Genomic DNA, 23,430 nt, shown 5'->3' with positions numbered 1-23,430 from the left:
ACCTCAGTAACCAGTTTACCACTGTAAATAAATGTTAGCAAAAAAGCTGAGTTGTACCATTCGCAACCGTGTTGGTTCGTCTGTGTAGCAGAGCACCCAACACATCACCCCCTTTCCTCTTTTTAAAAAATATTTCATATATGTATTGCCTCAATGCAAATCACCCCGTCCCGCTCTCTTACCAAGACATGTGTCATTTGTCTTAAAGTTGCCAGTTATTTTTGCAGTTTCTTTTGTTTTCTTTCTAACACATTCTCCCTCCTTGCAGTTCCGACAAAGGATCCATGATAAAGAGACTCTCCCGATAGATGCTGCAGACCTATTGAGTTTTTCCAGCATCCTCTGTTCTTGTTTCAGATTCCAGCATCTGTAGTATTTTGCTTATTTTAAACATGTTGTGGTTTGTTTCAGATCATGAGCACATCAATTCCTCTGATGACAAAAATCACATTCATGAATGCTCTGTGGGAGATTGTGAAGACCAATGAAAACTTAACCAATACAGGTTTTTTGATAAAATGGTTCCAGGAGCGCTTCAGGCCTTTCATTGCTGGCATTTCTGAGTCGATGCTGGACAGCCTTCTGACGAGAAACATAACTTGTGATGGTTACCAAGCAATGTGAGTGAATCTCTCTCTTTTACAATAATCCATTGCTGTAGGTTCAATTGGAAATGCAACCCTGTCTAAACATTTTAGCTTGTTAAGCATTACTAAGTGACCTACAATACGATTGTAGAATTTTTGTTTCAATAATTAATCATTCATAGAACATACAGTGCAGAAGGATTATTTTTATTCAAATGAGCTTAACAGATTGAAGTCCTAACTTCATGCCTCATTGTTTTTATTTTCATTTGTGTTATAATATTACAGCTATTATATCAAAAGTCCCACGAACAATGCTTTAATTGGCACAACTAAATTTTCCACCTGTAGAATCGATTGCGATGGAAAATCTGACTATAATATGCTCTTTCGACACCAAATATTTAATGTTTCAGAGCTGGTCATAGAGCGATTAAAATGTTTGGGCTTTGTCAGTATGTCACTCCAAACAATTATAGCCACCTTATAAAATTCAGATCCATGTTTCATTTTGAAATACAGATAGATGCTGTACTGAGGGTGTTCAAATCAGTGCCAGGGTTTTGTTCTGTGGTAAAGACTGCAGTCAGGCAATCTAAAGCTTCCAGTGTGCAGAGAAGAGACTCCCTTCAGTGAGAAAGGTTCAAAGGTATCTGTCATGTACTCCTCTTAAAAGAACCTTCTGAAATCCAGAGCCCTGATTAACAGGTGAACAAATTGCCACACTCTTTGAAAAAAATTAGGGTTCTGGTTTGCACCAAAAAGTGAAAATTATTCAATAACTTGAATTAAGCAGCTTTGAAATAAGAGTATATTGCACTTCAAAATATACATCACTGTTTGATTCCAAGGATGTGGGATTACTACAGGTCTGACATTGAAACAATTCTTTTAACTTTTTTTATGTTAGTGTAAACGGACTTAGTAATGGATTTGGGGAAATGCCACAGGAAACAATAATGATTGTGTTGCATAAGTGGATCCTGGATTACCTCCAAACCACAGGTAAGCTAGAAAGTCGACTGTGTATTCAGCATAGGGCAAATAATTTTTAAATGACTGTTGGTAAAATCTGCCATTGTGTTTAAAAGGTTCTATTTTATTGGATATAGGTTGAGTAAGTTTAAAATGGTGGTATTTTTGTATTCTTGTAAGGAGAATGGAGGTCTCAGTGGGTAGTGTCCCTGCCTCTGAGTCAGTTTAAGTCACACTCCAGGATGTGATAGTGTAGGGAGGTGTGCAATAACATGACTAAAAAGGTCAAGTATCAACTTGTAAATCCTATCAACATATGCCAATGGCAGGCAATAACAGTGGGAAAGATTCCTAATCAGCCATGTGAGGTAAAGAAGATGGAGCCTCTGCCATCACTATCGATAGCTCCAGGCTACAAACTGCATGCAAAAGGGTAAGTTGCCACCATAAATCTGAACTTTTGGGGGCCAGTTGGCTGGATGGATGGCATGGAATAGATTGGTACCAGTAGCAAGGGACTTGATCCATGTTCAGGCTGAGGTGGATTCAGGACCTGCCTCCTTGTCCTGCCCATTATGGATATTGTGGCATTGTGGATCAGGCCTGCCTTCAGAGAGCTCAAATTGAAGAATGTGAACATTTCCAAACATTTTTATTAACAGTGGACCATTCAAACTGTTGTGTCTCTGCTGATTGAAAACTATCCAGTCTAATTCCACTTCCCAGGTGTGGGTCCATAGCGCCAGGTTAAAGGCACTTTGAATGCATATCTAAATCGTTTTTTTAAGTGCAATTGGGTTTTTGCCTCTACCACTCTTTCCAGCAGACTTCCATGTCCCCACTATCCTCTGGGTTAAAACATTTTCCTGCAGATCTATTTGAATCCCTTGACCAACTACTTTAAATATATACCCCCCAGTTATTGGCGCCTCTGCTGAGGGGACTATGTCCTTTGGGCCCCTCATAAATTCCCGTACCAGCCTCCCCGAACAGGTGCCAGAATGTGGCGACTAGGGGCTTTTCACAGTAACTTCATTTGAGACTTACTTGTGACAGTAAGCGATTTTCATTTTCATTTTCATTTAAATTTATACACCTCAGAAATCTTCCCTCAGCGACCTCTGTTCCAAAGAAAAGAATCCAGCCGTTTCCAATCCTACCAAAAATTATCCACTCTCGGCGACAATCTTGAAAATCTCTTCTGTACCCTTAATGCAATCACATCTGTCAAATAATGCAATGACCAGAACCAGGTATCTGGACACTCAGTTTCAGGAGATAGTCACACCCCTTAGATTAAATGTCTTGAATTTGGTCCCGTATCGAAGGAAGGATGTGCTGACCTTGGAAAGGGTCCAGAGGAGCTTAGAAGAATGATCCCTGGAATGAAGAGCTTGTCGTATGAGGAGCAGTTGAGGACTCTGGATCTGTACTCATTGGAGTTTGGAAGAATGAGGGGGATCTTACAGGATACTGCAAGGCCTGGATAGACTGGATGTGGAGGGGGTGTTTCCACTAGTAGCAAAAACTAGAACCAGAGGGCACAGCCTCCGACTGAAGGGACAATTCTTTAAAACGGAGATGAGGAGGAATTTCTTTAGCCAGAGGGTGGTGTATCTGTGGAACTCTTTGCCACAGAGAGCTATGGAGGCCAAATCACTGAGTGTCTTTAAGGCACAGATAGATAGATTCTTGATTAATAAAGAGATCAGGGGTTACAGGGAGAAGGCAGGAGAATGGGGTTAAGAAAAATATCAGCCATGATTGAATGGCAGAGCAGACTCGATGGGCCGAATACCCTAATTCTAGTCCTATGTCTTATGGTCTTATGGGTCTGATAGGATTTGATGGGGGGGGGGGGTCCCTGCCCAGGGGGCATCTCTGCTTGGGGGGCATCTCTGCTTGGGGGGCATCTCTGCTGGGGGAGGATCTCTGGTTGGGGGGGGGATCTCTGGTTGGGGGGGGGATCTCTGGTTGGGGGGGATCTCTGGTTGGGGGGGGGGATCTCTGGTTGGGGGGGGGATCTCTGTTTGTGGGGGATCTCTGTTTGTGGGGGATCTCTGTTTGTGGGGGATCTCTGTTTGTGGGGGATCTCTGTTTGTGGGGGATCTCTGTTTGTGGGGGATCTCTGTTTGTGGGGGATCTCTGTTTGTGGGGGATCTCTGTTTGTGGGGGATCTCCGTTTATGTGGGGTCTCCATTTGCGGGGGTCTCTGAAAGTCGACTCATGAGGGTTCTCTGAGGGTTTTGATGGGGGTCTTTGTTGGGGGGGTCTGATAGGGAATCTGATTGGGGATCTCTGGGATCTGATTGGGGACTGATGGCTGTGTCTCCATTGAGGGTTTTGATGGTGGTCTCTGTTGGGGGGGGGGGCTCCCTGTTGACGGACTTTCTGTTGGGGGCTCTCTGTTGGAGGACTCATGGGGGGGGTCTCTTTTTGGGGGACTGATGGGAGGTCTCTTGTTGGAGGTCTGATGGGAGGTTCTCTTGTTGGGGGTCTGATGAGGGGATTGGATGGTGGATCTTTGTTGGGTTCTTTTGGGGGAGGCGGGGTGGGCAGGATTTGTGTTGTGGAGTGAGGGGGCCTTCCGATGGACTTTGGGGGCACCTATGTTTCATACGTACACCATGACCCACTGCGGGGTTGACCGCATCAGGGCCACATTTGAGAATACTTGCAGCAATCCATGCCTGCATGAATCCCTGCCAAGAGGGCTGGACCATCATGGAGGCATGGAGAATCGGGCTTCCAGCCCGTTTATCAGAACCATTTGCAACATCCTCCCACTGGCACGGGCTCTCAGAGCTGGAGGGCCAATCTGTGGCTATCCAGTTTGAAAGGAACAGTCAGATGCGAACAGTCAGATGCGATGACAGATAAATAAAGGAGGAGTACTTAAATATTTGAGCTAAAAATAAAAAATGATAGGCCTATCTGGAGCCACTGGCCTCTCAACAGGAGACTGCTTTTGAGAATCTTATGGCTGATTGAAAAATCCCAATCAACTAATAAGTTTTTAATTTATATAATCAGCTACCCGCCTGATGTCCTTTGAGTTACCCACATGTTGCCACTGCAAAAGTGGCCTGAGGGCAGGTGGCAATATGCAGGGAACCAGCATTGCTATTTTTAGCACCTGCCCACTTCCATTCTAGCTCCATGGGCGGTAGAAATCAAAACCCTGGGCTAGATTCTCCACTGGCAGGATTCTCCGTTGTGCCGGCAGTGCACCCACGCCCAGGGATTTGCCGATGGCGTGGGGCTGCCCACAATGGAAAACTCCATTGGCCGCTGGCGGGCCGGAAAAAACCGCTGCCGGCGGGGGGCACGCCACAACAGAAAACTGGTGCGGTGGGATGAAGAATCCTGTCCCCTGTGACTTTAGTCCCACAACATGTGTCTGTGTCTGAATGCCCTTTAAGATAATTAAACAATAAATAATAAACTGCTGAAGAAAAATAACTGTTTAAAAAAAATAGAACAACTAATTAACAGAAACGTTCATCAAAACATTGCTACTACTTGAAAACTCAAGAGCGAACTTGAGACAGAATTTTATAAAATCTTGGCTCATGTTTCTGGCTAGTTTAATGATTGTGCCATCCTTTGTTAGGAAATTAATGATTAATTAATGAATAGCTCTATCTGTTTTATCCTTTTGCATTATCTTGGCTTTCAGGTGTTCACAAGTTAATATCTTTTGTGTTACTGACGTAATTGAAAAGCAGCTGAATATTTTCTGTTTTTTTAATAGCGGCTGCCCTTGACTGTTATGAAAGCAACAGTTTCATTCAATTCTTGGAGAGGTTGTTTCGAAGTTTCACCCAGTTTCTAACTCTGAAAGATATATCTGCACTGCTTCCTGCTGACCAAGTAACTAAGGTAGAACCCAAATTATTTCTCTTGTGAAACATGGTGGATGTGCATTTCAGATCAACTTTTGTTCCTTGAACTGCCTCTAGCCAGCACAATTAATCTGGCAATTTTCATTATGATTATTCTTGTTCAAGCCCTGGAACTCTCCAAATTCAATTGCAATACTATAAAGCAGGAAGAAAAATACATTTTCTGTGTCTTATCCCTGGACTCCCGGGTCTTCTGACACCCCAAATATCGCCACCTCTGGCCCCGGAATCACCTCCACACCCAGCACCTTGGACATCATGTCTGAGAACCCCTGCCAGAAACCCCTCGGTCTTGGACATTCCCAGAATCCCAGAACATCTGGACGTGATTCATGCCCCCCACCACCCCCCGCCCCCCACCACCACCCACACCTATCCTCTACCTCCTCAAAGAACCTACTCATCCTCACCACTGTCATGTGAGCCCTCTGCACCAGGTTAAACTGGATGAGGTTTAACATCGCAAATAGAACATAGAACATACAGTGCAGAAGGAGGCCATTCGGCCCATCGGGTCTGCATCGACCCACTTAAGCCCTCACTTCCACCATATCCCCGTAACCCGATAACCCCTCCTATCCTTTTTTAGTCACTAAGGGCAATTTATCATGGCCAATCCAATTAACCTGCACGTCTTCGGACTGTGGGAGGAAACCGGAGCACCCACGCAGACACGGTGAGAACGTGCAGACTCTGCACAGACAGTGACCCAGCGGGGAATTGAACCTGACACCTGGCACTATGAAGCCACAGTGCTATCCACTTGTGCTACCGTGCTGCACATTTCGAGGACGCGTTTAACCTCCGCAAGGCCTCTGTCAACAGCTCAGCCGCCACTTCCCCTCTCAGCTCCTCCTCTCATTTCCTCTTAATATCCTCCACCAGGGTTCCCTCCCACTCCATCAACTCCTTATAAACATCCAACACCTTCCCCTCCCCTATTTCGTCCTGTGACAGCCCCTTATCCTGCAACCCCAGGAGGAGCAGCCCCGGAAAGGATGTCACCTCTCTTCCTACAAAGTACCAAACCTGTAGGTACCTAAAGCTATTCCCCCTGAAATATTCATACATTTCCTCCAGGTCCTCCAGTCCTGCACATCTGCTCCCTATGAACAAGCCGCCAAAGCGCTTAATCCCTCCCTGCTGGCCCCCCTAATCCTCGAATCCAGCCCCGCCAGTGCAAACCTATGATTATTGCAGATCATCGCCCACACTGAGGCACCCTCCAGCCCCAAATGTGGCCTCCACTGCCCCCCACCCTCAAAGCTGACACCACCACTAGGCTCACGGAATACATGGCCACCGAAAACGGTAAAGGCACCAACAACAAAGCCCTCATACACGTCTCGCTGCACGATGTCACCTCCACCCATCCCCACACCGACCCTTCCCTCACGGCTCATTTCCTTACCACATCCATGTTTGTCACCCAATTATAGTTCATCATGTTCGCCAACCCCCCCATCCCTCTCCCCCACTCCAAGAAAGCCCGCCGCACCCCCTGACTACAGTCTTGAGCGCCTCCCACAGCATGGCAGCCGTGACCTGCCCCGTGTCGTTTAATTCCACGTAGCCCTGAATGGCAGCCCGCACCCACTCACCCACCTCCTCATCTGCCAGCAACCCCATATCCAGCCTCCACTGTGACCGCTGCCCCCCCCCCCCCCCCCCCCACCCGCACTCGCCAGTAACGTCTTGTCCAACACAACAAAATCAATCCGGGAGTACACCCAGTGCACGTGAAAACTCCTTCACCCTCGGCCGCCCAAACCTCCACCGGTGTCTATGCCCCATGCGCTCCATAAACCCCCTCGGCTCCTTCGCCACTGACAACACCCCCGGCGATTTGGGACTTGACCTGTCCAAGCTTGGATCTATGACGTGTTTAAATCCCCCTCAGAATCAGCTGATGCGAGTCCAAGTCCGGAATCATCCGTCACACCCATCTCATAAAGCCCATATCACCCCAATTCGGTGCATAAACGGTCACTAGAACACATTCGACCCCTTCACTTTCCACATGACCCACCTGGTTGGGTAGGTGGGGAGAGCTCTGCCTTCCCCTGCTGATCAGCCGTATCACTTTTTGGGCCAGCCCGCATCACGCAACTCTCCAGGTCCACCCTCGGATGTCCACCGTCATCGATCCCTTCCCAACTGAGACATACCAACCACACCCATATCATCAAACCTCCCTCCCCCACCCTCGAACAAAGAACCAACTCCATTCCCCCCCGCCCCCGCCACGATTTCTGTCATAATATCCACTCATGTATATAATGAAGTGCAGACAGGCAGTGATTGACACACAGGATGACCGGTAAACATACAACACAAAACATCCAATCACCAGACAGGACACTACCACTATAAAGCCAGAGGGCATTAGGTTTCCCGCTCTCTCGGGACCCAACTACTGAGACAGTCAGAGTCCACGAGCTAGCACAGTGCAAACACCTAGTAAGTCTGGTCAGGCTACTACAAGGTCATTAGTCAGATCAGCAGAGTGTCAACCCACAGCTGAATATGTACAGCAGTTCTTAAGTTGAATAAACAGTGCTGGATCATCTCCTGTGTTAGACGTCTATTTCTAACTTCCCTGCATCGAGTTGCAGTCCACATCGAACCAACCTGCCTAACACATCATGGTGCCAGAGTTCTATTGATCTTGACGAACCTACCTCGAGTGAATCTGCATCGACCAGCAAACAGCCATCCAGGGAAATGGAAAACATCCAGCCTCCTCCGTAACTCCGCATCTCCGGCAACCTCGGCGCCAACTGGAAAATCTTCAAGCAAAAGTTCCTCTTGTACATCGAGGCCTCCGACCCCGAGGCAGCATCAGATGTCAGGAAGATCGTGCAACTCCTCTCCACTGCGGGGGATCACGCCATCCATATCTTCAATTCGCTTACGTTTGCCGACGGCGAAGACAAAACGAAATTCAAGACAGTCCTGCTGAAATTTGACAGCCACTGCGACATTGAGCTGAATGACGGCTTTGAACGGTACATCTTCCAACAGAGGCTTCAGGGTAAGGATGAGCCTTTTCAGTCCTTCTTGATCCAACTCCGCATCCTAGCGCAGTCATGTAACTATGACTCGACGGCTGATTCCATGATCCGGGATCAGATCGTTTTCGGGATCCACTCCGACTCCCTCCGGCAGCAGCTCCTTAAAATCAAACAGTTGACCGTAACAGGGTGGCAGAAACTGCAAAGCTGGCCTCCCACGAGATAGAAAGGGTGCAGGCCATTGCACAAATGCAGGGCATGAGCATCGAGGAGAGTGGCCGTTTTGCACGCTTTTCCTGGATCCCTCGACCAGGTGGACGACAAGATCAAAAACCCTACTGCACAGGTGCGTACGTCGGCCGACCGCACTGCGCATGCGCGATGGCGCACGGATCGCGCTGGCGTCAGCGTATCCGAATTGACGTGTCCGAATTGTGGCTCCACCCATTTAAAGCAGCAATGACCGGCAACAGGATGCTGATGTCTCCAGTGTGGCAAGCCTGGCCACTACGCAGCCCTCTGCAGGTCCGCTCCACCGCTTAGCAGCCAGCGATCCCAGCTGCGGCGCAGAAGTGTCCGCTCAATAAAACAAGGCATGCAGGATTCTGATCCTGACAGCCCAACGGACCCTAATGCTGACTGCCTCAAGTCTCCATATCGGGTGGGCATCATAACCACACATGAGCTGGTACCTGCACTACGCCTCTCGATCCTCAGTGCGGATCCTGACGACGAGTGGTGTGCTGTCCTCACAGTTAACAAGGCTCGCATCCGATTTAAACTGGACACCGGCGCATCAGCGAACCTCATCTCAAAATCCGACCTTGACTCCATCCGCGCCAGACCAAGCATTCTTCCACAGCCTGCCAGCTCCTTGACTACAATGGCAATGCCGTAGCTGCCAGTGGCTCGTGTCAACTAGGGGTATCCAACAAGGCGATCAAGGCAACATTAAGATTTGAAATCGTCAGGCCTGGCAGGGCATCCCTGCTCGGTGCTCGTGCCTGCAAGTTCCTGACCCTGGACCAGCAAGTCCACACCATGTCATTGTCACCGGCAATGGCCTCGCCCGATGTGAATTTACAAGCCGACATAGACGACATTATCACGCAGTACCACAATGTCTTCGATGGAATAGGCACGCTCCCGTACCGCTACAAGATACCGCTCAAGCCGAACGCCACCCCTGTAATCCATGCACCACACCGGGTGCCGGCGCCTCTCAAGGATCGTCTGAAAAAGCAACTACAGGACCTCCAAGACCAGGGCAACATCTCGAAGATCATGGAGCCAACAGACTGGGTCAGCTCCATGGTCTGCGTAAAGAAACCATCTGGGGAGCTCCGCATTTGGATTGATCCCAAAGATCTAAACCGCAACATCATGCGGGAGCACTACCCGATCCCGAAGCGTGAAGAGTTAACCAGTGAGATGGCTCATGCCAAATTCTTCACTAAGCTGGACGCCTTCCGGGTTTTTTGGCAAATGCAGCTGGACGCGTCCAGTCGGAAGCTGTGCACGTTCAACACTCCGTTCGGCCGCTACTGTTACAACCGAATGCCTTTCGGTATCATATCTGCCTCCGAAGTGTTTCATCGCAGGATGGAGCAGATGATGGAGGGCATCGAGGGGGTGCGAGTCTTTGTTGGCGACATGATCATCTGGTCCACAACGCCACAGGAACACATTGCTCACCTCAAGCAGGTCTTCCAGCGAATTCATGAACATGGTCTCCAGCTCACCAGGGCCAAGTGCTCATTTGGTCAATCTGATATTAGGTTTCTAGGTGACCACATCTCGCAGCAGGGTGTGCAACCAGACGGCGACAAGGTCTTGGCCATGAAGTCCCCGGAGGACAAGAAGGCGGTCCTCCGCTTCCTCGGGATGGTCAACTTTCTCAGGAAATTTGTTCCCAGTATGGCATCCCACACCACGGCCCTCCGCCATCTCGTCAAGAAGTCAACGGAATTCCAGTGGCTGCCCACACATGAAGCGGAATGGCGTGAGCTGAAGGCAAAGTTCACCACAGCCCTAGTTCTAGCGTTCTTCGACCCAACCAAGGAAACCAAGATAGCAACTGATGCAAGCCAGGACGGCATTGGGGTGGTGCTCCTCCAGCGAGATGACTCCTCTTCCTGGGCTCCAGTGGCATATGCCTCCAGGGCCATGACGCCCACCGAGCAACGGTATGCCCAGATGGAAAAGGAGTGTCTGGGTCTCCTGACAGGAATAGTCAAGTTTCATGACTACGTTTACGGCCTGCCGAAATTCACAGTGGAAAAGGACCACAGGCCTCTAATCCACATAATCCAGAAGGATTTAAATGACATGACACCTCGGCTACAGCGAATTCTTCTTCGACTCCGCCGCTATGACTTCAAACTTGTCTACATGCCAGGCAAAGAGCTGATCATCGCGGATGCCCTATCCCGATCCATCACCACACCGTGTGAACAAGGTGACTTCATCTGCCACATAGAGGCGCAAGTGCAGTTGTGTGCCACCAACCTCCCAGCCACTGATGAACGTGTGGTCCAAATACGTGAAGAAATGGCCAGGGATCCTCTACTGGGCAGCGTGTAATGCAGCACCTTCCCCATGGCTGGCAAAAGGGACAATGTCCCCAGTTCTTTAATGTTAAAGACGAGTTAACGGTTGTGGAGGGAATCCTTCTGAAACCCGATAGGATCGTCATTCCTCAAAGCATGCAGGCTATGGTGCTGGGTCAAATCCATGAGTGTCACCTTGGGGTTGAGAAATGCCGACGCAGAGCTCGGGGGGCGATTTACTGGCCGGGCATTAACCAGGACATTGCCAACACGGTCCTCAACTGCTCCACCTGTCAGAAGTTTCAATCGGCTCAACCCAAGGAAACACTGCAACAGCACGAGATTGTGACCTCTCCGTGGTCCAAAGTAGGGGTAGACCTCTTTCATGCCAAGGGGTGTGACTATGTGCTCTTGGTCGGCTACTTCTCCAGTTACCCAGAAGTGGTGAAACTGTCAGACCTCACGTTTAATGCGGTCATCAAAGCCTGCAAAGAAACGTTCGCCAGGCACGGGATACCGCTCACAGTAATGAGTGACAACGGTCCATACTTTTACAGCCAAGAATGGTCTGATTTTGCACAGTCCTACAACTTCCGTCACACGTTACCTCCAGTCCCCACTACCCGCAATCAAACGGGAAGGCCGAGAAAGGGGTCCATATTGTCAAGCAGTTATTGTGTCAGGCTGCAGACTCAGACTCCGACTTCAACTTAGCAATGCTGGCATACAGGGCAACCCCTCTGTCCACTGTTTTGTCTCCAGCGCAGATGCTCATGAATCGCACTCTGAGGACCACAGTTCCAGCCATCCATGTTCCAGACCTTGACCACCTCACGTTACTGCAAAAAGTGCAGCGGTCCCAGGACCAACAGAAGGCCACATATGATGCTCATGCCACGGATCTACCTGCGCTTGCTCCAGCCGATCATGTTCGCGTCCAGTTGCCTGAGGGCGGTTGGTCAGCCACAGCTGTTGTTGTCAAACAAGTCGCCCCGAGGTCTTTCATTGTTCAAATGGCTGATGGCTCCCTTCTACGACGCAACAGAAGGGCGTTGCGAAGGGTTCCACGCCCACCACCTGACCGCAGTGCTCCGCCGGCTATCATGCTTCCTCCGGACGTCCCCTGCCACGAGACCACCGATCTGCGAGTGATCCTGCCGGCCCACGCGACCACCGCAATGGCAGTGATCCCACCTCGCCACGTGCCGGCGGATCCTGATACACCTCTGCGGCGATCGACAGGAATTTGTTGCCCGCCACAAAGACTGAATCCATCGACTTAACTCTTGTAAATTTTGCTCAGTTTGCTATGTATCTGCACTGTCGACACCTTCCCATGTATTTACGTTTGTTCATTCACTGTTTGTACATAGTCAGGCATATATATGTATCCCTCAGAATTTATTTAACTCAAAAAAAAGGGGGAGATGTCATAATATCCATTCATGTATATAATGAGATGCAGACAGGCAGTGATTGACATATAAGATGACCAGTAAACATACAACACAGAACAGCCAATCACCAGACAGGACACTACCACTATAAAGCCAGAAGGCATTAGGTTGCCCGCTCTCTCGGGACCCAACTACTAAGACAGTCAGAGTCCACGAGCTAGCGAACACAAATGCCATGCGGTAGCTAGTAAGTCTGGTCAGGCTACTACAAGGTCATTAGTCAGATCAGTAGAGTGTCAACCCACAGCTGAATATGTACAGCAGTTCTCAAGTTGAATAAAACCATGTTGGATCACATCCTGTGTTAGACGTCTGTTTCTAACTTCCCAGCATCGAGTTGCAGTCCATATCGAACCAACCTGCCTAACACATCAACTTCCTCTTGGCAAACCCCCACTTAACTCCCGTTAACTAGCCCGTGAGAACCTGACCCAGAAAAACCCACTACTAAACAATTTAGAGAGCACACAAAACTCCTCCAACGTTCAATGTCCGCATACTCTTTCCAGTCCATTGTCCCTCATAAATTCCATTGCCTCCTCTGGCGTGGTGAAATAAAGCTCTCACTCCTGGCAACAATATATCAAACTTCACCCCCTTTTCAAAGAAGGCATACTTCACCTGGTTAAGCCTGGCCCTTCTCTTCGCCAGTTCTGCACCCAGGTCCTGGTACACCTGCAGCTCGTTCCCTTCCCAGGTACATTTCCTGGTCTGCCTCACCCATTGAAGAATCTTCTCCTTGTCCAGAAAGCGGTGCAACTGCACCACCATCGCCCTTGGTGGCTTGCTCACCTGCGGCCTCCTCCTCAGCGCTCTGTGCTTTTGGTCCCCCTCCATAGGCTGATCAAAGGCCCCCTCCCCTATCAATTTCTCCAGCATTCTTGCCATATGCAGGATGGCCTCCTCACCTTCAATGCCTCCAGTCGTCCCAACAATCCTTCAGGAGCGATTCTCCATCCCTTCTGGTTCCCACTTATGAGACCAACTGCTCCTCGTGCTCCCCCACTGCCTCCTCCACTTTCTGGATCGCCACGCCCTGGGACTCAGCCTCTGCTTTACTCGCTCGATCTCAGGTCTCAGTGGTTCCACCACCTTAGCTAGGTCTTCCCTCTGTTGCCGAAACGTATTACTCAGGAACTCTGCCAACTGCTCCTGTCAACCACTAGACAGGCAGTGCGCAAGCCAAGACTTTCCTGCTCCCATTGCGGATCCATCCACCAGCCTCACCAGAGGAGTAATACCTTCCCCAGGCACTCCTGTACCTTTTGCCCCCAAATACTTTGCCCTTCGGGCAAGGAAAAGGCCGAAAAGATCCACCTGGATTGGGAGGCACCAAATGTGCAACCACTCACTCCATGCTCGTGATTGGAAGTACCCAAAGCTGCATCACTCTGATCCACATAGGAATGCTTCCACTAGAGTAAACATTTGGGACAAAGCTTGTATTAATTATACTTAGCTACTAAAATTATGATATCCTGTCATTGAAGTTTCTGACTTTAATATACAGCAGAGATCCTTTCACAAAATCAGTATCTGTTTTAGTTAAATAAATACAAAAAACTACAATAGTAAATACATACTTCTTTAGGATATCTGCAACGATTTTTAAACAATATTATATGAATTACACACCGAAAACAATCACTGAAGCAGAAACCAAAATGGAAAACCTTTGAAGAAATCTGGAAGCTGCAAATCACGGTATCTCCTGAATGTCTTTATCATAGGAGCATGAGTCAGCTCTTGAAATACCACTGCAGTGTAAAGTTACAGCTGAGCAGAGACTTAATCTTCTGAGCAGAACTCTGGCCTCAACCTGGTGTGCATAAATTGCAACTACTGCAAAACAAGGAATTTATTCCCCATGATTTAATTGCTCTCAGTAGTCTTAGCTCCCACCTTCATTGAGCCCTGGCTCCACTCTGCTTGCTGCTTGAATCGACTGTCCTGTTAGCTTCAAGCTAACATGAATATTTCTGCCATAAGCACACACATCTCCAGGGTCCACAATGGAGAGATTGGTGTTTGATTGGATAGGGTCATTGAAAGGATTGGTTGTCATCTGCAATCTGTTCTTCTGAAGGTCAGTAGAAGTGATGAGGTCATATTGGCCAGGGGCAATTGACCGAACGCGAAGAACACAGGCCACTAAGAGAGGACCTCAGAGGGGCAGTAGACTTGGGAATCTGCCTTTAAAGTAAAGCACTATGGGTTGATCACTTGGGTGAAAAATAATAAGAAGGCAATTATTCAGCTTGGTATAAATCACGTTTATGACATTATCACTTTAGTATGCGATGTAGTCTCATAGAGTTTCAAGGTCTGCATTGTCAGAATGTCATTGATGTAGAAGATGCATAAATTATTTAAATGTTCTTCAGTGCTGCATTGAGAGAGTGGAGAAGAACAATACAAGGGGTTGGGTTCTTGGTCTATGGTCTGGTGCGGCCTTGGATTGGAGGCAGGAGCTAAGAATAGCCCCGCCGGGTGGCATCCTGGCTCCATCCCATCACTGTGCCAATTTTGCAGAGATGAGATTGGCAGTGCTATGTACTCACACATGGGCAATCAGGCTCATTCGAAGCCTAATTTTTTGTCACTCTGGTAATTTAAAATTCAAGGGTGGGTTTATCCATCCCGCCGTGCCAGGTTTCTGGTTTAGCACGCAGTCGGGATTCTCCGTTTCACTAGCTGGTCAATGGGGTTTCCCATTGTGGGGCAGCCGCACGCCGTCGGGGAACCCCCGGGCTGCCGGCAAAACGGAGCATTCGGACGGCGAAGAATTCAGCCTCATATGTTTCACCCAATCTACTTCAAGCTATTTACATAAAATTGTTATATCCTTGTCATGTTTTCACAGTTGTTGAGTGGCATGGATCCCAGCGAACTGGCTAAAGTATTGAGCAGACCTGGATTCATTAATGACTATAAGGCACTGACCATCATCTTAATCCACATCCATCCCATCCAGAATCTGGCTACACTTATCGATCAATTCATCATGGAAGCCCAAAAGGTGAGATGAAAATGTTATTTGTTCTTTTCAGAACACTATGTACCGCAGATCAGCTGTAGTTTATCTCCCAAAATGATATATATTATATCAGAACAATGTGCCTGTAGTTTGCAGTGCTGGAAACCTATCTAAAGTCTGAGTGCCTTATTAACAGTGGGACAAATGAATGAATCTGTTGTCTTCACACTAAAAGGTAGAGAATCTGGCAAACCACAAAAGTATTGTGCAATTTTGTTCTTTTTTGCTCCTTTAGATTCACAGTTGCATGGAAACTGAGACTTTGTGTTGATTTTTTTCCAATTAAGGGGCAATTTAGTGTGGTCAATCCACCTACCCTGCACATCTTTGGGTTGTGGGACGAGACCCAGGCAGACACGGGGAGAATGTGCAAACTTCACGTTGCCTGTGACCTGGAGCAAGGATAGAACCTGGACTCTCAGCGCCATGAGGCAGCAGTGTTAACCACTGCGCCATGGTGCCACCCTGACTTTGTGTTGATAATTGGCTGCAAAGTCCAGTTTTCTAGCTAATGCATGCTCCAAACTTTATTGCCTGAACAGGTCAAGAGCTTTGGACCACATCAATACATACAAATTGTATGGTGACTGTTTGAGTGATCTAATCTGTCGCTTGACAGTGCACTCACCTGTGGTTGTGGGGGTAATGGATAGGAAGAGATGGTGATAATTTAAGATGGAGTATCAGAATCACAGAATGATAACTTAATTCCCTCCAAAACCTTACGCTGATTGTGACAAATACTCACATCAGTTTCTTGTTTGAAAATCTGGTCTTCACTATAGGGTTTGATTGTTAGAAAGATATTGAGCTGGTTTCTCCGTTCTTGAGACTAAGTATTGATGCTGCGGCAGGATTCATGAACTTTCACGACAGCAAAACCGGCGCCGAGCCTGGGCCAATTCAGCTACCATGGAGAGACTAGTACCAGCGCAACATGGAATGCGACTGATTCCAACGAACAATGATGTGGGATTCACTGTGTCCATGATTGATACTCAGGAGGCTGCCACACATACACATTACACTTCCCACACACACTCTCCCAGCCAACAAGATGGTTGCGCTGGAGCATGCCCATACAGCTGATGGGTTGGCTGGGGCCAGAGTGCACTTAGGGGGGGTGGCCTGGGGGGAAACCTGTATGATCCGTGGCCCTAAGTTCACAGTGGGCTGTCAGCAGCATACACAGCTGCATGGCTGCCTTTCCGGTTGCGGCAATGGTGTTCCATGCCTGTCCACCTTGACCCCACAGCCCACCTCCTGGTATCCCCCTGCTACTCTCCCGGCCCTGGCAGGAGGCCCCTGGCCAGTGGCAACAACTGTCAGCAAACTATGGCGATGTTGGACACTTTCCGTACTCCATCTCTCTCCCTCAGCAGCCACGATGCCAATTTTACAATTTTTAAAAGCATGTGAATCGCGCCATCGAGAACTTGGCCCATCAAAGGTGGAGCATCACGGAGGCCGTGGAGAAAACTGGGTCAGGGCCGCTAATTATATGCAAACGGTGTTTACTGTATGTGTGTTCCAGACCATGGGCGCGATTCTCCCCTACCCGGCGGGGCGGGGGGTTCCGGCGTAATGGAGTGGCGGGAACCACTCCGGCATCGGGCTGCCCCAAAGGTGCGGAATTCTCCACACCTTTAGGGGCCAAGCCCTCACCTTGAGGGGCTAGGCCCGCGCCGGAGTGGTTTCCGCTCCGCCGGCTGGTGGGAAAGGCCTTTGACACCACGCCAGCCGGCGCCGAAAGGTCTTCGCCGGGCAACGCATGCGCGGGAGTGTCAGCGGCCGCTCACGGCATCCCCGCACATGCGCAGGGGAGGGGGTCTCTTCCGCATCTGCCATACTGAAGACCATAACGCCACAGGCCCGCCCGCGGATCGGGGCCAGGCTACCGTGGGGGCACTCCCTGGGGCCAGATCGCCCCGTGAACCCCCCCAGGACCCTGGAGCCCGCCCGCGCCGCTTTGTCCCGCCGTTCAAAAGGTGGTTTAATCCACGCCGTGGGAGAGGGTTGACAGCGGCGGGACTTCGGCCCATCGTGGGCTGGAGAATCGCCGGGGGTGGGCCCGCCGACCGGCGCGGCGCGATTCCCGCCCCCGCTGAATCTCTGGTGGCGGAGAATTCGGGACACGGCGGGGGCGGGATTCGCGCCAGCCCCCGGCGATTCTCCGACCCAGTGGGGGGGTCGGAGAATCGCGCCCCATATGTGTGTTCCAGACCATATTGACGCTGCTGTCGAGGTGACGGAGAATTGTGATCTGGCGTCAAATCGGCACCCCCTGCGATTTTGGCGCAGAACCGATTCTCTGCTTGATTGCATTTCCCGATTTCGGCGTCAGCCAACGGAGAATTCCACCCATCATGTTGCAAGCAAATGGAATTTGTGTTATGTAATTATTTACTTTTAGTATATAATTTTAAGCAAGGCTGTTTCCTTTTTTCAGAGCAATCTTTTAGCTGATGTCATAGAAGGTTTGGAGCTTGAGTTTTCCAAAAACCTGTCTGGAAGCAAAGATCTAGTTGTGGAAAAATGGCTTAACATTACACTAATTCCATCTCTGCCATTGGTCACCACTGTTCTTTTCACTTCCAATAGCAGCCTTAGACTCCCGTGTCTTGTACTGGAAAAAATGTAAGTTTATTCCTCATCTACCTTCAGCTGAAATGCATACAATTCTAAGTAAGCTTAAACAGGGCCCATGTAACTATCATTGCATTCACTGGCATAGTGCCAGGTCATGTAAGTTGCATATTAGTATGCATACAGAAATGTAATCATTCCTTTACTGTATTTTAATTTTGTTGTTTCTGACCCTACTTACAAATGTACATGGTGGGATTCACTTGACCACATTCTGCCATTCTAATCAGTTCTTTTTGAAGTCTCGCCTTCCATTTATGATTCAAAAATGTCACTCATTCAGTTTGTTCAATCCTGAAAATATTGTGCACAAGTATACTCCTGAACTTTATCTAAAGCACACGTACATCGAAATGGAGCTTTTACCCATTATTCAGCATCCCATTTAATTGATTCTATTAACAATTGTAATGTCTTGTTTTAAAATCTCTTTAAGGAAGGCTAAAAAATGAGCACTGTTAATAGTATCACACACGTTCAACACACGCACACACATCTGAAAAACCCTCTGTAACATCATTGTGGGAGTGATGTGAGTTGATTGTGGCATTGTCAAGGCAGCAAATCCTTTCAGAGTATTTGGTGAATTTTCATACCTCATTGCAGGAATTAATAATTATAAAGGGATTTTATGATTTGAAAAATAATATGCCACATCAAATTTGCTGATGCGCAGATGGATTTTAAATTTGTTAAATTACTTATTATTTTTAAATTTGTTCCAGCCAGACTTTGGCCAGGCTGCATTTGTTGCCCGTTCCTTCAGAGTATGTGAACTCATTGAAACAAATAAGTTAAATAGCGTATAGGTGGATTGCACACAAATATGCAGGGATTTTTCAGAAATATCACTGAGACTAATTTTAACTCCCAAATCCTTGGGTGGATTGTTTGTGTTAATTCCAGTGCTTTGTGTATCTGATATATTTCTGTTTATTTTTCATAGTGTCATGATATTGAACTCATTCAAACAGCAGCAGAATCCCAGTGATCAAGAAGTCATATATGATATTTTGTTAAATTATACAAAAGGTAATGATGATAAAAGCAAAACTCATCCTGGTTCATGGCCCAGTGACACCTTCTAATTTGTTCTTCAAACTGATGTGTAGTTGCTCCCAGTAACGTTTTTCATTCTGTCCAGGAGCTACAATAACTAATCTATTTATATTTTTCTTTGTTCTTCAAAATGTCTTAAACTTAAGGTACCTATAACGTGTTCTGAAACTTTTTGTTGCAAATTACAGTTTTGTACTCGTCTCTCGTGTTTAACAGTATTGGCCTCTCTCATAAGTGGGCTCTGTATCCCTTGTAAACTGGAGTTCAGCATTAGTTTTTTTTTCTCCACTCACAGAATGTGGGCATCACTGGCAAGTCCAACATTTACCGTCAAGCGCTAATTTTTTTTGAGAAGGTGGTGGTGAATCACCTTTTGCATACATCTGTGTGGCATTCTAGGCCATTTAAGAAGACAGTTAAAGTCAACCAAATAAACCAGACTGAGTTGCTAGACTTCCTTCCCTTTTGGTTTTAAAATGTATTTTATTACAAACATGAGTAAATAAAGCAAACGACATATACAAAAACACACTTCACAAACTCACAGTCCACAGTTTGTATAAATGTCCCCGTCTTTATCACCACCCCCCCCCCCCTCCCCCTCCCCACCCCGTGATGTACACTTCCTCAAACATTGTCATGAAAACCCCCACCATGTCACAACGCCCTCCGCTGACCCCCTCAATTCAAATGTAATCTTCCCCAACCGGAGAAAATCGTACAAGTCCCCCAGCCAGACCACCACCCCTGGCGGCGTATCCGACCTCCAATTTAGCAAGATCCTTCATCGGGCAATTAGAGAGGCCCTTCCCCGTCCCCTTCCCGTTCAGCAGCTCAGTCACTTCCAATTCCCCAAAGATCACCACCATTGGGTCTGGCCTGACCTCCTCCTCCACAATCTTAGATAACGTTCCAAACACTGCTTCCCAATATCTCTCCAGCTTCTCGCAACCCCAGAACATGTGCGCATGATTCACCGGCCCCCACCCACACTTCTCGCACTCATCAGCCACCCCTTGGAAGAACCCACTCATCTTCGCCCGGATCATATGTACCCTGTGCACCATCTTGAACTGAATCAAGCTCGTCCTTGTGCAGGAGGAGATTGAATTCACCATACACACCACTTTGCACCACAGTTCCCAGCCTATTCCACCTCCCCCCCACCCCGGGCCAGCTCCACCACTTTTTTTCTTGATCCCAACTGCGCCCTCCCCCTTCCACTCCCCAAACCACCCGTATATATTCCCAAGCCTACCCTCCCCCAACTCATCTGGGAGCAGTGGTTGGTCCAATAAAGTGTACTCCGGCAACCTGGGAAACTGCCTCCACTCCTTTTGCGCAAAGTTCCTCACCTGCATATATCTAAATTCACTCCTCCTCGGCAACTCCTCTCCCGTAACTCATTCAGACCTGCAAACTTCCCTTCCAAGTACAGGTCCCTCACCCTCATCAGCCCCGCCTCCCTCCACTTCCCATACATCCCATCCATCTCCCTAAAACTATGGTTCCCGCACAGCAGTGTCAACACCAACTGCCCTCCAACATAAAGTGTCTCTGCAGCTGATTCCATACCCTGACTGTCAACTGTACCACCGGGCTCCCCATATACCTCCCTGGAGCTAGTGACAGCGGGCACGTCACCATAGCCCTCACATTAGAACCCCTACACGACTCATCCTCCATCTTGGCCCACCCCGCTACTCCATCACCTTATCTTCTCCATATTTGCCACCCAATAGTAGTGCAGAGGTTCAGGAGCGCCAACCCCCCTCTCTGCCTCTGTAGCAGGGCCCTCTTTACCCTCCAACCCCCCGCTCTGCCTCTGTAGCAGGGCCCTCTTTACCCTTGGCACCTTCCCTGCCCAAATAAACTCCAAAATCACCGTCTTCAATTTCTGTAAGAAGGCCTTTGGGAGAAAGATTGGGAGGGTTTGGAAAGCAAACAGGAACCTTAGCAGCACATTCATTTTTACCACTTGCACCCTCCCTGCCAGAGCCAGGTGTAACGTATCCCATCTTTTAAAAATCCCACCTAAGTTCCTCCAACAGCGTTGTCAGATTACACCTGTGCATCATAGCCCATTCCCTCATCATCTGAAAGTACCTGAACCTTTCCCTTGTCACCTTGAATGGCAACACCCCAAGTTGGTGCCCTGCCCTGCTGCATTCACCAGAAATATCCCACTCTTCCTGACATTTACCTTATACTCCGAGGAGGCCCTAAACCTCTCCAATATTCCCATAACCCTATCCATACTCTCCAGCGGGTCCGACACAAACAGCAAGTCGTCCACGTACAATGACACCCTGTGCTCCCTGCTTCCCTTCACAATCCCCTGCAACTCAATTGACTCCCTAAAGGGCCATCGCCAAGCGCTCAATCGCCAGCGCCAACAACGACGACGATAGCGAGCATTGTGCAGTCCAAAAACACAGTGAATTCATCTCATTTGTACGCACACTTGACACCGGAGTTACATGCACCCATGCCACAAACTTCAGGTCAAACCCAAACCTACCCAGAATCCCAAATACATACCTTCACTCCACCCGAACAATAGCCATAGAGACAATAACCTCCGGTGTTGCTCTTTTTAATGAGTGGAATACTATCCCACGAGCGACACCAATAACGTTGCCAAATTAACTAGATATTGCTTTTCAGAGTCGCCAGGTGTCAAATGATACCACCACAAGGCATTACCGGATATCAATCAAAGACCAAACAACCAGTTAGTCAGTTCAAGTTCAAAGATAGTTTATTTATACACAAGGATTACTTCGACATGCAACATAAAACACTACAAGTACAACTACAATAACCTATACTTAACTTCAGGGCAACCGGCTCTATGTAGATGGACAAGGCCTTTGTTCGGATCTTGCGTGGCTGGGTGGAAGAAGTGGCTCTGTTTCTGCTGGGCTCATCCGTCTGGTAGCGATCGTTGGTCTTGAACTTGTCTTCTGGTCGTAATGCGACACTTGGTTTTAGGCGTAGGCCGGGGTCAAGAGAGACCGAATAGATGGCTGTGTCTCTTTTTATCCCTCTGGGATTTCGCGCTCTTTGAAAATGAAAATGAATGAAAATTGCTTATTGTCACAAGTAGGCTTCAAATGAAGTTACTGTGAAAAGCCCCTAGTCGCCACATTCCGGCGCCTGTTCGGGGAGGCTGGTACGGGAATTGAACCGTGCTGCTGACCTGCCTTGGTCTGCTTTAAAAACCAGCGATTTAGCCCAGTGTGCTAAACCAGCCCTCTTTGGGGCGGTCCTTAGCTTTGGACCCAATAATTTGGCAGGCTTCGATCACTGCCTTCGATTTTGGCCAATAAAGAGGCGGGTGCCTTGATGGCTGGGCGTGTCCTGAGCGGTCATTGGCCTTTGCTGTTTGGGCTTTCTTAGCAAAGGGAGTGGCACCGGTTAGTCTGCATCTGTATCGGTTACCTGAGTACAGTCCTTTTGTTTGGGGAAATGGGCCATTAGAATGCAAACGAGCGGGGGTTTCGATCGCATCTAGCTATCTGGGTTGCAAATACACACACAAGCTCTGAGTGTGTCTGAGTCCTGGGTTGGCCATAATTCCCATGGTCCTTTGCAGGTGGCCACCTGAGATGGCTCCACCAGCACCTGCCCACTGACAGGGTCATAACCACGTTTAACAGCCTCCTGATGTTACTAGAGAGCTGCCTTCTCTTTACAAAACCTGTTTGATCCTCAGCAATCACCCCTGGCACATATACCTCCATTAGCCCGCCACTAACTTTTTAAAATAAATTTAGAGTACCCAATTATTTTTTTTTACAATTAAGGCGTAATTTAGAGTGGCCAATCCACCTACCCTGCATACCTTTGTGTTGTGGGGGCAAAACTGATGCAAACACAGGAGAATGTGCAAACTCCACACGGACAGTGACTCTGAACCAGGATCGAACCTGGGACCTCGGCGATGCTAACCACTGCACCACCATGCTGCCCTCTCCCCGCCACTAACCTAGGCACTACTTTCACGTTTGTGTTCAATAATGAAACAGGGCTATACGACCACACTCCAATGAATCCTTCCCCTTCTTTAGGATTAGCATGGTCAACGTATGTGTCAGTGTCTCTGGCAGCTCCCCCTTCTCCAATGCCTCACTAAACATCCCCAACAAATGCAGTGCCAAGTCTGCCGCAAACGCCTTATAAAACTCTGCTGGAAAGC

At 48.3% G+C, this 23,430-nt stretch overlaps 1 protein-coding gene across 2 annotated transcripts in view; it reads left to right on the top strand.

Moving 5' to 3' along the window:
• The window catches only part of LOC140394069 (uncharacterized), a 405,190-nt gene that overhangs the window by 294,176 nt on the left and 87,584 nt on the right, over positions 1-23,430 (top strand). For both annotated transcript variants that reach the window (XM_072480880.1, XM_072480881.1), the window contains exons 55-60: positions 412-620; positions 1,498-1,592; positions 5,317-5,444; positions 15,351-15,506; positions 17,974-18,161; positions 19,117-19,202. In XM_072480880.1, coding sequence (XP_072336981.1) covers positions 412-620; positions 1,498-1,592; positions 5,317-5,444; positions 15,351-15,506; positions 17,974-18,161; positions 19,117-19,202 — 862 coding nt within the window. The remainder of the gene's footprint in view (positions 1-411; positions 621-1,497; positions 1,593-5,316; positions 5,445-15,350; positions 15,507-17,973; positions 18,162-19,116; positions 19,203-23,430) is intronic.

Source organism: Scyliorhinus torazame, chromosome 17, assembly GCF_047496885.1.
Source record: "Scyliorhinus torazame isolate Kashiwa2021f chromosome 17, sScyTor2.1, whole genome shotgun sequence".
Lineage (NCBI taxonomy): Eukaryota > Metazoa > Chordata > Chondrichthyes > Carcharhiniformes > Scyliorhinidae > Scyliorhinus > Scyliorhinus torazame.
Note: the sequence above shows the minus strand (reverse complement) of the source record. Positions and strands in the feature narration are given on the sequence as shown.